The sequence below is a fragment of the Melospiza melodia genome, chromosome 15 (genome assembly GCF_035770615.1).
Source record: "Melospiza melodia melodia isolate bMelMel2 chromosome 15, bMelMel2.pri, whole genome shotgun sequence".
NCBI lineage: Eukaryota > Metazoa > Chordata > Aves > Passeriformes > Passerellidae > Melospiza > Melospiza melodia.
The window spans coordinates 20,409,679-20,425,804 of record NC_086208.1 but is presented as its reverse complement, the minus strand read 5'-3'; the positions used below and the strand labels follow the sequence as shown (position 1 = coordinate 20,425,804).

Sequence of the window (16,126 nt, the reverse complement as noted above, 5' to 3'; positions counted from 1 at the left end):
TAGCCCCGCCCCTGCGCCGGTCGCGGCGGGGCTGGCGCGCCCCCTGGCGGCGCGCGCGGGGAGCAGCGGTCCCGGTGGTCGCGGTGGTCCCGGTGGTCGCGGCGCGGGCAGCGGCCGCCGCATCCCGGCTCCAGGCCTGCCCGTCCGCCCCGTCGGGCTGCGAGGAGCCCGCCCCGGCGGCAGGCGCGGTGCAGCCGCGCGGCGCCCCCGCCCAGGAGCGGCTTTGGTCGCTCCCGCGGCCCGGCGCTCCGCAGGGTCACCCCGGGCTCAGCCCACCGGAGCCCGGTGCGCTTCCGGGGCGGCCGAGGGGCTTCCTGCGGTGGGTGCGCGGCCGCGGTGCTGCTGCCAGTGCTGCTCCCGGCCCGGCCCGGCCCGACGCGCCGCCGGGATGATCAACGCCATCCTCGTGTTCAACAACCACGGGAAGCCGCGGCTCGTCCGCTTCTACCAGCACCTGGTGCGCCACCGGGGCCGGCACCGGGCCGGGGCCCCGCTGGGCTGCGGCGGGGGTGCTGAGCCCCGTGCGGGCCCGGGAGCAGCGCAGGGCTGGGGGCGCCGTGCGCTCGGCGGGCCGGGGGTGTCCCGGGAGCGGGGCGGTCGCTGCGGCACCTGCCGCTGCCCGGGTCGCGTCCTTCGGGATGCCCCCGGGGGCACCGGGACCGGCGCGTGGCCCGGAGCCGCGGGTGCCACGGGCGCCCAGCCAGCTTCTCCTCCTGCAGGCAGAAGAGGTGCAGCAGCAGATCATCCGTGACACCTTCCACCTGGTGCTCAAGCGCGATGACCACATCTGCAACTTCCTGGAGTGCGGCAGGTAGCGGCCGGGAGGGGCCGTGCCGGGCTGTCCGCTCCCCCGAGTGCGGGCTGTGCCCCTCAGCCGTGCCCCTGTCCCCGCAGCCTGTTCGGCGGCTCCGACTACAAGCTGATCTACCGCCACTACGCCACACTGTACTTCGTGTTCTGCGTGGACTCCTCCGAGAGCGAGCTGGGCATCCTGGACCTCATCCAGGTGCGTCCCCGCAGCGCCCAGCTGCCCTGGCGCCACCCAGGGCCGTTTCGCGGCCGTGCCAGCCCTGTGCCAGCCCTTCTGGAAGGCCTGAGAAGCCCTCGGGGCCGTGGTGGCGGGGGGCTGCACGCTTCTACATGGCTCCTTCACCTGGGAGCAGCAGGGACGGCAGTCTGAAGGAATGTCTTTAAAAATAGACACATAGAGTTATTCAGGGTGGAAAACACTCTTGGGAGCACCAAGTCCAACCATTAATGCGAGGATTCTGGAATCCCGGGTTGGAAGGGACCTCAGGGATTGTCTGGTCCAGCCTTTCTTGGCAAAGCATGGCCTAGACAATTCCCAACACCCTGGCATGTGAATAATACCCAGTGTTGGGGAATACCTCTCTTCCTCATGGAGATTATTCACCCGCTGTTTGTTTGGAAAAAATTTTCCTCTTGAGCCTTACTGGAGTCTCCCCAAGAGGAACTTGTACCCATCATTCAGTGTCTTTCCATGTGCCTCCACGCATTACAAGAGTTTCCAGCTTTGTAGCCACCCTTTGAACACCAGGATATGGGAAGAAGGTGCCCCTGAGCCTGCTTTTCTCCAGGCTGAGCTCCTTTCCCCACTCCCTCAGGAATTCTGCAGCCCTTTCCCAGCTCTGTTCCGTGCTCTGGACACGCTCCAGCCCCTTAAGGTCTCTGCTGTCAGGTAGGGCCCAGAGCTGGAGGTGCCCCAGCAGTGCCAGCTCAGGGGACAGGCACTGCCCTGGGCCTGTGCCCACGCTGGGGCTGACACAAGCCAGGTGCCAGTGGCCTCTTGCTCACCTGGACACACCTGGGCTCATGTTCAGCCACACGCTTGCCTAGGTCCTTCTCCAGCTTTCCAGTCCCTCTGTCCTGTTCCTGGAGCGTTCCACGGGGTTGGTGTGACCATCTTGCCCGGTCTCTGTCTCTCCCAGGTGTTTGTGGAGACGCTGGACAAGTGCTTTGAGAACGTCTGTGAGCTGGACCTCATCTTCCACATGGACAAGGTGGGTGCTGGGCTCGGGGCTGCTCCAGAGCTGCATTTCCTGGGCTGGGCTGGCCAGGAGAGTGTGGGGATGGCAGGGGTCACTCTGGGGGCACTGGGATCCTGTATGGGAAGCTTTCAGCCGTGTTCTTTGCGAGGCACTCGCACTGTGAGCTCCCCAGGAGAGAGCCGAGGGCCGGGTGGCACTGTGGGTGTGTGCTGCACAGCCAGCTCTGCTGCACCTGGCAGCCTCTGCCCAGGGCCCGGGGCGTTCTGCCTCTGCTCCAGGCCGTGACACCTCGTGGGAATTTACATTGTGCTACAGCTGGTGGCAAAGAAAAGGGCAGGAACAATGGGAGTGTTTGGAATTCAGAGTGCTGGGTAAACTTTGGTTTGAGCGCAGCCTGTAATGCTTCCTCTTGAGCTGGACGGAGATCTGGACAGGAAGCGTCCTCTTAGATCATGTCCTGGGTCACAAGGCTGAAGATGGCTGGGGATAGGTAGCCAGGAATAGGCTTGGAGCAGGGAGAGGCTTGGCTGAGGGTGCAGGCTTGTGTTGCTGTTGATCAAGATTTTCTTGCTTTGCTGGAGACAAAAACATATCAACAAAAAAGAGCACTGGGGAAAGAAAAAGTCAAAGGAAGTAAAATGCTCCCTTTCCATTGGTGATTCCAACTGGGGAACTGGCAGGCAGGGGGAGCGAGCAGGTCCCGGGTATCTCTCTGTTACCAGCTGCTGAGGTCAGGCTTTGGTTTCACTGTTTGCCCTAAGTGTTTATCAGAGCTGGAAGGAGGGCCGAGCAGCTGTGGGAGAAGTGTTGGCAGCTGCCCAGGTAACCTCTGCCCACAGCTGGGGCAGGATATGCCCGTGGCTGCTGCCTGTGGGAGCGGCAGGACCCAGCAGCTTTTCACTCAGCCTCACTGTCAGCTTTACATGAGCTCTGCATGTCAAACAGTGAGCCCCAGGGGCAGCCTGCAGCCCTTGGGCAGGGCGCATCGCACCCTGGCCAGCAGCAGTGGGCTCACCCTTCCTCTGACCCTTCCTGACAGAGGAACATTCTCAGGAGATGGGAATTGGGGGTTTCTGGTAGTGCAGACCCCAGCTCGGCCACCCAGGCTCTCCCAGCCCTCCCCATGCCATGCTCCTGCTGCTTCCCAGCTTTGACTCAACTCTTGGCCATTATCGGTTGGTCTCTCTCTATATTTGGCACATGTTTATGTCTCAGATGTGCTCGTGTTCCTGTGCTTCCCGGAGCTGGGTGCAGAGGGACAGCATTTGGGGTGCTGGGAATGTGCTGGTGTGTCCTGCTGGGCCCAGGCTGCCCCCCTGGGATGCCCAGGCAGGCCCACGAGTGAATGTCTCCCTGGGCAGGGGTCCAGGTGCAGCTTTGGCTGCATTCTGTAATTGTTTTTTGTCTGAAGTTCCACCCTGCACTACCTGCAGCACAGGGCCATGGCACCAGAGCTGTGGCAGGCCTGGGGTCCTGCTCCTGCCATGGGCTGGTGGAGGGGGGCATTGCTCAGGCACCAGTGACACCAGTGCTTGTGGCTGCCGGTGCTGGGAGCCCCAGCCTCAGAGTGCAGGCATGCCCTGTCCAAGGGGGACTCAGGGTGGGCTGTGCTCAGCTCTCAGCCCTGCTTTCCTCCTCGCAGTGGAGTGTGAGCTGCACTGAGCAGCTGCAGAGTCCCAGAGGGAACACAGATTTCTCAGGAAGTGTTGTGCTTTGGCTTGGAAAACAAAACTTGCTCAAGATTTCTGCCCTGCTGGTTTGTAGCCAGCTTGGGCTGAAGCCAGATCTCGGAGGAACGTTTCCCGATGCTCCCATATCCTTTTAGGCTGTGGGAGCCACTTGCTCCCGCTGCTTCAGCATGCACTGGGACTGGGCTGTGGGATGGGGGTGCCAGAGCTGCCTGGGGCCACCCTGTGCCCTGCTGATCCCACACACGTGCTGCTGCAGGCACCGTGGGACAGGGGCTGTGGGGAGCCTGGGCTGGGTCACCGCACAGAGCTGGGATTGCCCCTCCGCAGTTGCTGGGATTGCACGTTCTCTCCTGTTCTTTATTCTCCCCAGCACTGTCCTGAAGTTCACAAGGTGTCACAAGTGCAGCCTGGCTCTGTGAAACCATAAAACAATCTCATAACCCAACCGTGCTCCTGCGTATCCTCTTTCACGGAAGTATCTGGGACCCATAAATCCATTATCTGTGCTGGAGGCTCACTGGGAACTGCTGACTGTGCAGGCAGTGCTGAGAGGAGCCAGGAGCAGGAGCTGGAGGGAGTTGTAGCCACCAGCCCAGCCTGGCTGCCACCTCGGGGCTGATTGCAATTTCTGGGATTGCAACTCAGCAATGTTCCTTTCCCTGTTCTGGCTGTGTGATTGCACTGGCCTTGCCTGCCTGTTCATCCTTGAACTCGAGGGATGCCAGGAAAGGAGCAGACTCCCTTGGCAGCTGTGTGCTTTTTCTGTGCCCGTGTCACAGTCTCGACCTTCCTCAGAGACAGGGGAGAGGCCAGGTTCTGGCCTGGCTTTCTGAGGAGAAGGAGCTTCTGGGGAGAAGTGTCCTGCCCCTTGAGGGCCCTGCTGCCTGCTGGGTCATCCCTAGGACACATTCCTGCTGTAACCTGGCCCAGGAGGGACCAGCCACGTGTCCAGGCTGTGCCAGTGGAACCCATTGCATCAGGCTGCTGCAGGGGCCCGGTGGGTGGGTGTCATCTCCAGTGGGGTGCAGGTGGAAAGTGGAGCTTTGGGGCTCCCCTTGGCAACCCTTTTGCTCTCCAGGCAGCTCAGAAGGGGGCAGGGGTAGATTTGTGTCCCTTGGGGAGATGCTGGCCCCTGACGAGCTCCCAGGAGCGGGCCCTGAGCCTTCTGTTCCCCGTGTCCCTCCCTGGCAGGTGCACCACATCCTGCAGGAGATGGTGATCGGCGGGATGGTGCTGGAGACCAACATGAACGAGATCGTGGCGCAGGTGGAGGCCCAGGGCAAGCTGGAGAAGGCAGAGGTGAGCGGTGACACTGCGGCTGTGCCCCTGGGAGCTGATGGAGCCTGGGCTGTGCGGGGGTGGCCCATGGGGACGGGGGTGGGCGTGGGGGGTACCCAGGGCACTCCCAGGGTCCGCCTGCCTGAGCCCTCGGATGGGGCTGGGGACATCCTGCCCCGTGGTGCTGGTCACGAGTGCAGGGAGCTGCCCGTGGAAGCGGTTCCTTTGTCAAGGATAACGACCCCAGGCCACTGAAGGTTTATGGTGAAGGGGCTGTGGAGGGGGGCTCTGGGGTGGGACCAGTGGTCACGGTCCCTCTGTCCCCAGGGAGGCTTCTCAGCTGCTCCTTCCCGCGCTGTGTCGGCCGTGAAGAACATCAACCTGCCCGAGATCCCCCGCAACATCAACATCGGGGACATCAACATCAAAGTGCCCAACCTGTCACAGTTCATGTGAGCAGCCCGTGCTGGGGGCTGCCTGCTGAGCAGAGCTGGGGTCCCCGGCTCCTGCCGGGGCTCTGCCCGTGTGGCACACAGGCCCCGATGGTGGCTGAGGGCAAGTAGCAGTGACAGGGCTCAGAGAACGGGCTGGGGGTCCCTCCCTCTGCACCTGGGCCCAGTTCTGTTCCCTGGTCCCCCAACACGGAGGCTGCTCTTCCTTCCCCTCCCTCCCTGTGCACACGCAGCCTCTCCTCGCTGCGGGGAAGAGTTGGCTCCTGCCTCTCCTGGGGTTCTTGGGATTCCCCGAGGCAAAAGTGTGCCTGTAGCGACGGCTCTGTCAGGAGCTGCAGGTTGTCCCTTCCACCCTCCCAGCCATGGCTGTCCCCTGCCCTGGTCCTGCTCTCTGTGATGGGCCCCAGCTGGGTGGGGTCACTCCTGGGAGCTGCTGTGTGCCCTGGGGACAGCGTGCGGGGGACATGCTGGAGCGGGGTTGTGGCAGCAAGAGGGATGGGAGTGAGTGCCTGGGGGGCTTGCAGGGTCAGGCCAGGCTGGGGCTGCTGGAGTGCATCCCTGTGTCCCAATAAACTGCCCCTGAAGCCGTGTCTGTGTCTGCTGTGGGTGTGTGGGACCTGCGGGGCTGGGCTGCTCTGAGGCCGGGGAGGAGCAGGGTTTGTCCTGGGGGTCACAGTGACCCCGATGGGCTCTGTCAGCCACGTACCCCGTGCCCCTGGCTCCGCCGAGGCTCCATCTGGCCACCAGCCCTGGGGCTGGCCAGGGGCCCTTCCTCTGCTCCCCAGCTGTGCTCCGGGTTCTGCCTCCACTTCCCCTGGCAGGGAAACCGTGACTCTGCCGGGAAGGAATTTCCCCTCCCTGCAGCTTAACCCTTCCCCAGCTGGCCAATAGCCTGGAGGTCAAGGAGCTGGGCAACCTGCTGTGTCCTCTTCCCTGCTGGCTCTCCTTTTCCTCTGCTTCCTCCTATTTCTCCTCCTCCTTGTCGTGTCGTAGGTGCCGGCGAAGGGTGCAGGTGAGCCATCGTGCCGGGGCCATGTGCTGGGGCTGGGGCGCGGAGTCTGGCAGGACTGGGACAGTCGGAGGGAATGCTCCGGCTCACCTCATGGCCAGGGAGTCGCCGAGCTGCTCTGCGCCAGGCCGGGGCACGGGGCTGGGCTGCCGTGGGCAGTGCCACAGCACCCTCAGTGCTGAGGCTGTGTCCGGCCCCACGCCACAGCACTCTCAACGCTGTGGGCTGTGTCCGGCCCCACGCCACAGCACCCTCAGTGCTGAGGCTGTGTCCGGCCCCACGCCACAGCACCCCCATCGCTGAGGCTGTGTCCGGCCCCACGCCACAGCACCCCCAACGCTGCGGGCAGTGTCCGGCCCCACGGCACAGCACCCCCATCGCTGAGGCTGTGTCCAGCCCCACGCCACAGCACCCCCAATGCTGTGGGCTGTGTCCGGCCCCACGCCACAGCACTCCCAGCGCCGAGGCTGTGTCCGGCCCCACGTGCTCCCTGGGCAGCGCCCGGGGCGGCTCTGCGGCAGCTCGGCCCCGCTGCCCGGCCTGCCGCTGGGCTGAGGCCCGGCACCGCGCTGGGCCCCCCTCTGCGGGGCAGCCCCTCTGCCGGCCCGGCCGCTCTCTGCTCCCCGGCCCTGGCTGAGGCTGGCCTGGGCCGGGCCGAGCCCCCAGCCCGGGCAGCCCCAGCCCCGGAGCTGCAGCGGGTGCGGAGCGGAGCGCCAGGCGCGGGCCGTGCCCCGCTGTGCCCGGAGGGGCCGCGCTGGCTGGGTCAGCAGGCGGGCCCACAGCAGCAGCGAGCGGGGCATGCGGCCTGCCAGGGGCTGTGGGGGACAGCGCCTGGCCGCTCCGAGCTGCCGCATGGTGCTGACGCCGGGCACGGCTCCGGGCATGGCTCCGGGCCCCAGCCCACCGCCTGCCCCGGCTGTGCTGGGCTGTGGCACCCGCGGGTGCCAGGCTCGGCCGGTTCGGCTCAGCCCTGCCCGCCGGAGCGCGTTCCCAGAGCCAGGCCCGGTCCCCGGCCGCCTTTTGCCTCAGAACTGCCTCCCGGCCCTGCTCTCCCTCCGCGCTGCCCCGGGCCGTGCCCCCGCCCCGCCGGCCGGCAGACACGAGGTTAAGGGGGCGAGAGCTGCGCGTTCCTGCCCTGGCGCTTCGGAGGAAGCTTTCCTCCCTTCGGAGCCAGAGCGCGGGGCCGGGGCGGGCAGAGCTCGGACGGGCAGAGCTCGGACGGGCAGGGCGACCCGCGGGGCGCAGGAAGCGGCAGCCGGGCCGGCGGGACCCGCTGGCCCCGGCGGAGCGCAGGAAGGTGAGCGGGCACCGTGCTGCTGCGGAGGCTCGGGGTGCAGAGCCCAAGCGGGGCTCCGCGGGGTGCCTTGGGCTGCACCGAGCGGGGCAAGGGGCTGCGGGGGCTGTGGGCTGTGCGGCTGGCAGTGCGGTTCGCGTACATGGGGGTTATGGGGCCCGTGTGCAGTGCGGAACTTGGGGGGTCTCTGGGGTGCATGGCGGTGTGGGGGGCTCTGGGGTTGTCAGCCTGTGGGGTGTGTGAGGCCACAGCCCCAGGGACCCCGTGCCCACGGGGGTGACGCCCAGCATCTGTGCCGCTTGTGGGACAGAGATGTGTGTGCTGCTGGCTGGGCTCCAGAGAGGGGTGCACTGGGGTGGGGACAGAGTTCTGCAGGCTGGGGGAGGCGGGTGTGGGTGTTGTGTCTGCTGCTCCCCGGTGGCTCCATCCAGCCCCTCCCCAGGCCAGCCAAGGGGGATGCCTGCGTGCTGTGCCCGAGGGGCTGTGGGGAGGGCCAGCAGGCCTGGGACAGCGGTGTGCAGAGTGCCTGGCACCCTCCCGGCCGCCTGTGCCCCTGGGGCCTCTGGGGGACTGTCCCCAACGCCTTTGGCCAGAGCCAGGCTGGGGGTGGCACTGAGAGAGCCAGCAGTGACCTCTGTTCTTGGGGCATGGCTGTGCCTAACAGGAAGGGCCAGGAACACCAGCAGCATCCCGAGTGATTTATGCCGGGCACAGTGGCCCTGGCAGGTGCAGCTGGGTGCTGTCAGGGACAGGGCAAGGATTCCCTGAGGACACCACTCACTCATCCTGGTTTGCCCTTTGCCCCAGCTGTGGCTCCTGGCAACACCTGCCCATATCTCCCTATGGAGAGATTGATTAGATCCTGAGCACAGGACTTCCTATGTTTTCCCAGTGTGTGACAGGTCCCTGGGTGGGGACCTCACCTGTGCCCACTGGGGCTGGGCTCACAAGGATGGAGTTTGACCCCACTGCCTCCAGGGGCACGACCCTGGACTTTGAGAGGGCTGTGGGCAGAGGGAGCTCCGCCCGAGCATTCCCCCCACATTCCCCCGCCGCTGCCAGGCCCCGTGCAGCACCTGCTTTCCCTGGGTGGGGCTGCCAGGCATCGTGCTGCGCCTGCATTCCCTGGCTGGGGCAGCCTGTGAGCTGTGCCCCGCACGCCAGGGCAGCCTGGACCCTCTGGCAGCGGCTCAGACCCTGTCACTCGAGGGTGAATGGGGTGACACTGAGTTTGCGTCTGGCTTGGCTGATGGGGACGCACGCTGGGCCCCGCAGCGTGGTGGGGATGTGGCTGCTGGCTGTGACCACCTGCTCTGTCCCTCCTTCTGCAGGGCCTGGCCAGCGCTGGGGAAGGACTCCAGGGGTCCAGGCCCACAGCTCCTGCACGCTCCCCGATGGTGCCACCCCCCATTGCCAGCTCTGCCCCTGCAGCAGCGGCGCCGGGCCGTGGTGCTCCTGCCAGGCTGAGGGGCGGGTGGGTGGAAAGCTCATCCCAGGGCGTGTCACCGCCCTGAACCCCATGGCCATTTAATCCTTCACCCATTAACTTGGACTAATAAACCTCGTGCGAGCGAGAGGCTAAAAGCCGTGCTTGCACCAGCGCCGTCTCTGCCAGTGCCGCTCCTGCTGCCCACCATGGCAGGTGGCTTCTTCATCAGCAAGACCGTGGGCATCGTGGCCATCGTGCTGGGCCTGGGGGCTGTGGCCACCATCATTGCACTCTCGGTGGTGTACGCCCAGGAAAAGAACAAGGGCATATCAGATGTGGGCACCAGCACCACGGCCAGCCCTGGCACCAGCACCAGCACCACGGCCAGCCCTGGCACCAACACCAGCACCAGCACCAGCACCAGCACCAGCACCACCACCCCTGCCCCCAACAACCCCTGGAACCAGTGGAGGTTGCCGGCCACGCTGAAGCCAGAGTTCTATGAGGTGTCCCTGCAGCCCTTCCTGAAGCCTGATGCCAACAACATGTACATCTTCAAGGGGAACAGCAGTGTGGTGTTCCTGTGTGAGGAAGCCACCGACCTCATCCTCATCCACAGCAAGAACCTGAACTACACCATGCAGGGCACATTCCATGCCACCCTGCAGGCAGAGGATGGTGGCACACTCCCTGCCATCTCCCGCACCTGGCTGGAGACTCCCACCCAGTACCTGGTGCTGCAGCTGGGCGCTCCCCTGCAGCAGGGCAAGCGGTACCGGCTGTCCAGCAGCTTCACCGGGGAGCTGGCCGATGACCTGGCTGGCTTCTATCGCAGCGAATACACGGATGCCTCGGGCAACAAGTAGGTGGAGGGCAGGGGACAGGGCGGAAGCCACAGGGCTGGCCCAGTGTGGTGGTGGGAAGGGGCTGGCACAGGGCAGTGCAGGGCATGGGCTGGTGTTGGGGTTCCTCTTCCACCAGGACCATGGGATGAGTGTGTGGAGCCTCTGTGCCACCCCTGCATCCTCATGCCGCCTCAGTGGGGATGGGAGAAGGGGGACTGGGGGGTGCGGCCTCCCCAGGGACCCCCAGGACTGATGGGGCTGGCTCACAGGCAGGTGGTGGCCACCACACAGATGCAGGCGGCTGACGCACGCAAGGCTTTCCCCTGCTTCGACGAGCCGGCCATGAAAGCCAACTTCACAGTGACACTGATCTACCCCTCTGGCTATAAGGCCATTTCCAACATGCCTGACGAAAGTGAGTGGGGCGGGGGGACCCCACTGGGGGGCTGGGGGCCTGGCAGGGCTGTGGGGTGATTCTCTGATCTCTACAGACACCACGCAGCAGGAGATTGGTGGAGAAATCTGGAGCGTCACCAAGTTTTACACCACTCCCCGGATGTCCACATACCTTCTGGCCTTCATTGTCAGCCAGTTCGAACCCGTGGAGAATAACACGGGGAAGACACTGGTAGGATGGGGTGGGGTGCACCCCCTGCCCACCTGGGTGGCTGAGCCTGGGCACTGATGAGTCCTGCATCTCTCCTCTCCAGATTCGCATCTGGGGCCGCCCCGAAGCCATCAAAGAGGGCCAGGGCACCTACGCTCTCAAAGTCACTGGTCCCATCCTCAACTTCTTTGAGAAGCATTACAACACGGCCTACCCGCTCCCCAAGTCTGGTGGGTGCTGCGGGGTGCCCGGGGCACCGGGTAGAGTGCCCGCTGCAGGGGGGACGATGGTCCAGCGTGCTGTCAGTGGGGCACTGACGGGACCCCTCCACCCCCAGACCAGGTTGGCCTCCCCGATTTCAATGCGGGTGCCATGGAGAACTGGGGGCTGGTGACCTACCGGGAGAACTCGCTGCTCTTCGATGCTGAGTACTCCTCCATCGGCAACAAGGAGCGGGTGGTGACCGTCATCGCCCACGAGCTGGCACACCAGGTACCTGCCGCACCCCTGGCCCCCCGCCCTGGCTGACGGCTGGCGGCTGAGGCAGTGCTGTGCCCTCTGCAGTGGTTTGGGAATTTGGTGACGCTGCGGTGGTGGAACGACCTGTGGCTGAACGAGGGCTTCGCCTCGTACGTGGAGTACCTGGGTGCCGACTCTGCTGAGCCCGACTGGAACATTGTGAGTGCCAGGGCGACGGGCGGGGGAGCAGGCAGCCCAGGGCTGCCCCGGTGCCCGGCGGCGCAGCGGGGCTGAGCAGGGTGCTGGTGCCCCCTCTGCAGAAAGACCTGATGGTGCTGAACGAGCTGCATACCGTGATGGCCACCGACGCCCTGGCCAGCTCCCACCCGCTCTCCTTCCGCGAGGAGGAGATCAACACCCCAGCCCAGATCAGCGAAGTCTTCGACAGCATCGCCTACAGCAAGGTGTGCACGGGGGCTCTGGGGTGGGGATGCACTCTGGGGCGCCCCTGGCTTCTCTGACCTGCTGTCCCTGCAGGGAGCATCGGTGCTGCGGATGCTCTCGAGCTTCCTTAGCGAGGACATCTTCAAGGAGGGGTTGCAGGTGAGGTGCTGCTGGTACTGGGGGGCAGCGAGCCCAGTGCAGGGTGGGCATCCCGTGGTAGAGACCTGCCTGGCTGCTCTAGGGGGGTCCCACACCCCAGACTTGCCCTTGCTCACCCGTCTCTCCTGGTGCTCTCCCACAGTCCTACCTCCACACCTTCTCCTACAGCAACACCATCTACTCTGACCTCTGGGTCCATCTGCAGCAGGTAGGAGGGGGCTGGTGCTCCTGCAGCATCCCTGGCCCTGGCTCTGGGGGGCTGCCAGGTGTGGCGGGGTCCCACGTGCTGGGTGAGGGTTGCAGCGCTGACCGTGCCCCACGCTGGCCGTGCCCCACGCTGGCCGTGCCCCTGGCCCTGGTGACCAGAGGTGCTGCCATCCCCGCAGGCGGTGGACAAGAACAAGGTCCAGCTGCCTGACAGTATCAGCAACATCATGGACCGCTGGACGCTGCAGATGGGCTTCCCTGTGGTCACTGTCGACACCCGCAGCGGCGCCGTCCGCCAGGCCCATTTCCTGCTGGACCCCACATCTTCTGTGGACAGACCCTCTGTCTTCAAGTGAGTGTGGCAGGGCTGGCTGGGAACTGAGGCCTCAGGGGATGAGGGCCAGTCCCACCACCTGTCTGTCCATGGCGCAGCTACACCTGGATCGTCCCCATCACCTGGATGACAGGCAGTGGCCGCAGGAACGACACCTGGCTGACCAAAGTCACAGGTATGGCATGTCCTGGCCGCGAGTGGGGGTCCTGCTGCCACCTCCACTGCCACGGCATTGGCCGGGGTTCCCAGGGAGGCAGTGGTGCTGGGGGCTGAGCCTGGCCCTCCCTGGCGGGTGCGAGTGCAGCTCTGGCACAGCCTCCTGTCCCCTTCCCAGACACCAACAACGACTTCAGGCTCACCAGCCCCGACTGGCTCCTGCTGAACCTCAATGTCACCGGGTACTTCCGTGTCAATTACAACCAGGAGAACTGGAATCAGCTCGTCCAGCAGCTTGACACTAACCACTCGGTACACGGGGCGCTCAGGGCTGTGGGGTGGGACCCCATTCACACCACCGCGCTCTGGCTGCCCTGAGACACTGACTTTGCTCTCTCAGGTCTTCCCTGTGATCAACCGTGCCCAGATCATTGATGACGCCTTTAACCTGGCCAGGTGAGCCCTGCCTGGTGGTCTGGGTGCCACTGGGGTGAGGGGCTGCATGGGGTGGGTGCCCGGGCTGGGCAGTGCCAGTGAGGCTGGGGAGGTGACGCTGCCGTCACCCCTGACAGGGCCAAGTACGTGGATGTGACCTTGGCTCTGAACACGACACGGTTCCTGAGCCGGGAGACGGAATACATGCCCTGGCAGGCAGCACTCACCAACCTCAAGTACTTCAAGCTGATGTTTGACCGCAGCGAGGTCTTTGGGGCCATGTCGGTGAGTGGTGCCAGCCCCCTGTGCTGGGCGTGAGGGGCCAGGATTGCCCCCACAGTGGTGTGGGGGCTGCTGCCAGTGTCACTGGGCACTGACCCCCTCTTGCCCCCAGGCATACATGAAAAAGCAGGTGACCCCTCTCTTTGAGCACTACAAGAAACTCACCAATAACTGGAGCACTCGCCTCAATGATAGCTTGCTGATGGTCCAGTGAGTACCCTGGGGCTGGGCTGGGTCCCTGGGGTCTCCCTGGCTGCGCTGGGTAGGGGGCACAGCCCTGCCTCGTGCCAGCACTGGCCAGTGGGTGCCCTGTGCCAGACCCCAGCCCTCACGGCCTCTCTCCCCCAGGTACAACGAGGCCAATGCCATCAGCACCGCCTGCTCCTACGGTGTCACCGATTGCCAGCATTTGGCTGCCAACTACTTGAGCCAGTGGCAGAACAGCACCAGCAGCCCCAACCCGTGAGTGCTGGGAAGCCGCGGTGCTGTGTGTGGGGTGGGGATGGGCACGGCAAGGGGCTCCTGGCACCCACGGCTCTCACCCCAACAGGGTCCCCCCGAACCTGCGCTCGGCCATCTACTGCAGCATGGTGGCCACGGGCGGGGATGATGCCTGGCAGTTCCTCTGGAAGAAGTTCCAGGAGGCCCGTGTGGTGTCTGAGGCCGACAAGCTCCGCACAGCCCTCGCCTGCAGCCCCGACCCCTGGATCCTCAGCCGGTGCGTGTGGGGTCTGGCTGGCCCCGCGCTGTGTCCCCACCAGCCCATCACCCTCGGCGTGTCCGCTGCCCCTGCCAGCCCCTGAGCCCCTCACTGTGCCCCCCAGGTACCTGCAGTACACCCTCGACCCTACCAAGATCCGGAAGCAGGATGCCACCTCCACCATCAACAGCATTGCCAGCAACGTCGTGGGGCAGTCCCTGGCCTGGGACTTCATCCGTGCCAACTGGAGGACGCTCTTCACCCAGTGAGCACCGCGGGGGCTGGGGCACCCCTGTCTGCCTGCCCGCGCCCCTTGGGGGTGGCACTGTCCCCTCCCTTGTCCCCTCCCCCTGGCTCAGCACACTTCTGCTCTCCCAGGTATGGCGGCGGCTCCTTCTCCTTCTCCCGCCTGATTTTATCTGTGACCCAGCGCTTCTCCACAGAGTTTGAGCTGCAACAGGTGAGGCTGGACCCCGGCAGGAGCCGGGGGACCAGGGACCCCAGCCTTGGCAGAGCTGCCCTGTGCCAGCAGCCCTTGAGAGGGGATTTCCTGCCCCTTGTGAGCCCAGGGGTCCAAGAGGCTTCTGTCCCTGTCACAGGCTGCTGGGTGCCTGCTGGGGTGGTGGCAGGGACGCCCAAGGGCTGTCAGAGTGCTCCTGGGGGCTGTTGGGGTGCTGCATGGGCTGCTGGAGGCTGTTGGGGTGCTCCTGGAGGCTGCTGAGATGGTGCTGGGGGCTCTCAGGGTGCTACTGGGGCTGTCAGGATGATGTTGGGGGCTGCTGAGGGCTCACAGAGGCCATCGGGGTGCTCCTGGGGGCTGTAGGGGTCCTGCCAGGGAGCAGCTGAGAGGTGCTGGGGTGGTGCTGGAGCGCTCCCAGGGGTGTTCTGGGGGGTGTGCAGTGTGCTGGGATCTGCCCTGCCTGCTCCAGCCCCGTCTCTGCCTGGCAGCTGGAGCAGTTCAAGGAGGACAACCAGGACATCGGGTTCGGGTCGGGGACGCGGGCGCTGGAGCAGGCGCTGGAGCAGACCCGCGCTAACATCAAGTGGGTGGAGGAGAACAAGGCCGCGGTGCAGAGCTGGTTTGAGAGCGAGACCCGGACCAAATAAGAGGCGCCTGTGATTCCCTGGCCTCCAGGACGGACCCTCGGCCACTCCAGCCCCCGCACTGCCAGGAATGGGCTGACGCCTGCATGATGGGCACGGGGAACTCGGGGTCTGGCCAAGGGGAGGCCAGGCTGATGCGCTCTGGGCAGTAAATAAAAACTTGCCCAGTTTCCAGGGCACCCTGTGGGCTGGGGCCGTGCTGTGGGGACTGTGACACACCGGGTAGGAAGTGCCAGGGGCCCTGCAGGGCCCGGGGCTGTGAGCCCCCGGGCTGTTAGGAGCCTGGTGCTAAGTGGCTCTGGGGCTTCACTGACGCCAGCCCCAGCCCCTCTGTCTGACAGCGGCGTGTGAGCTCCCCTGCTGGGCCCTGCTCTGGGGCACTGGCACAGGACCCTCTGCCCGCGCTGCTCCGGGCAGGTGCTGCAGGCTCGGGGCAGGGCCAGGCTGTGGCAGGCAGGAGGGACTGTCCCTCACGGCCGCCCTGCAGGGACAGAGCTGCCTTTGGGCTCAGAGAAGGGACGAGACCCCCAGGCGGGTGGGAGATGGGGGTCAGCAGGGCTGGGGACAGCCTGGGTGGGCCCTGGGACACATCCGGGCTGGGTTGGGCTGGCAGTGGGCAGCACCTGGCTGTGCGTGTGGGGTGCAGGCTGAAGGGTGCTCCCAGCCCGCCCGTGCTGGGGTGCAGCCAGCAGGTCCCGCAGCGAGGAATAGGGAAGCAGCTCTGCAGGGCGGCTTTAGGGAGGATCCTGGCGTCTGTCCCATCCCGTGTAGCTCTGCAGCATGGCTGTGCCACTGACCCATGGCTCTGCCACTGCCCCACAGCCCCACTGCCATGCCGCCGTGCCCGTGTGGGCTCTGTGTCCAGGGCTGCAGGCAGCTCCAGCCCCACAGTGCTGGGGTGCAGCTGGGCAGGACGGGCTGCAGCAGGAGCTGGGGAGGTGAGCCTGGCTGGGGCCCAGGGTGCCGAGCTGTGTGAGGCGAGCGGCTGTGGGACAGCCCACCTTGCACCCACCCCACGAGGACCATCCTGCACCCCAGCCTGCAGGAGCAGGGGCTGGGCCGGGGAGGGTCTTTGGGTACCTGGTGATGTGAGGGCAGCTGGGACCCAGGTGTGGGCATCCTGTGGTGCCCCGTGTCCGTCAGTCCTGCCCTGGGAGGCTCCAGGCAGCAGCAGGAAGGTGCCCCATTAGCTGTGGCACATCTGTGGGGAGGCTGCAGGACAGGGCAGCCGG

At 65.5% G+C, this 16,126-nt stretch overlaps 2 protein-coding genes across 2 annotated transcripts; both read left to right on the top strand.

The window, feature by feature from the left end:
• The first annotated feature begins 299 nt into the window (after window positions 1-299).
• Window positions 300-6,018, top strand: AP3S2 (adaptor related protein complex 3 subunit sigma 2). Its single transcript, XM_063170066.1, has 6 exons — window positions 300-457; window positions 720-811; window positions 895-1,006; window positions 1,950-2,021; window positions 4,892-4,999; window positions 5,306-6,018. Exons 1-6 carry the CDS (start codon window positions 389-391, stop codon window positions 5,432-5,434), a joined length of 582 nt encoding a protein of 193 aa, XP_063026136.1. The 5' UTR covers window positions 300-388; the 3' UTR covers window positions 5,435-6,018.
• A 274-nt stretch (window positions 6,019-6,292) lies between these two features.
• Window positions 6,293-15,073, top strand: ANPEP (alanyl aminopeptidase, membrane). Its single transcript, XM_063170065.1, has 21 exons — window positions 6,293-6,442; window positions 9,065-10,024; window positions 10,277-10,422; window positions 10,499-10,635; window positions 10,718-10,844; window positions 10,952-11,106; window positions 11,179-11,292; window positions 11,394-11,537; window positions 11,611-11,676; window positions 11,819-11,884; window positions 12,063-12,235; window positions 12,316-12,392; window positions 12,552-12,685; window positions 12,774-12,829; window positions 12,946-13,093; window positions 13,203-13,300; window positions 13,439-13,552; window positions 13,641-13,808; window positions 13,915-14,055; window positions 14,169-14,250; window positions 14,739-15,073. The coding sequence occupies exons 2-21, from the start codon at window positions 9,369-9,371 to the stop codon at window positions 14,895-14,897; spliced, it is 2,961 nt and encodes a 986-aa protein (XP_063026135.1). The 5' UTR covers window positions 6,293-6,442; window positions 9,065-9,368; the 3' UTR covers window positions 14,898-15,073.
• Window positions 15,074-16,126: the final 1,053 nt, after the last annotated feature.

Coding starts and splice junctions, on each gene's coding strand:
- AP3S2 (XM_063170066.1), top strand. CDS start 389: ATGATCAACGCCATCCTCGTGTTCAACAACCACGGGAAGCCGCGGCTC. Junction 812..894: donor AACTTCCTGGAGTGCGGCAG/GTAGCGGCCGGG, acceptor CTGTCCCCGCAG/CCTGTTCGGCGGCTCCGACT. Junction 2,022..4,891: donor TCATCTTCCACATGGACAAG/GTGGGTGCTGGG, acceptor CCTCCCTGGCAG/GTGCACCACATCCTGCAGGA.
- ANPEP (XM_063170065.1), top strand. CDS start 9,369: ATGGCAGGTGGCTTCTTCATCAGCAAGACCGTGGGCATCGTGGCCATC. Junction 11,538..11,610: donor ACAGCATCGCCTACAGCAAG/GTGTGCACGGGG, acceptor CTGTCCCTGCAG/GGAGCATCGGTGCTGCGGAT. Junction 12,393..12,551: donor CTGGCTGACCAAAGTCACAG/GTATGGCATGTC, acceptor TCCCCTTCCCAG/ACACCAACAACGACTTCAGG.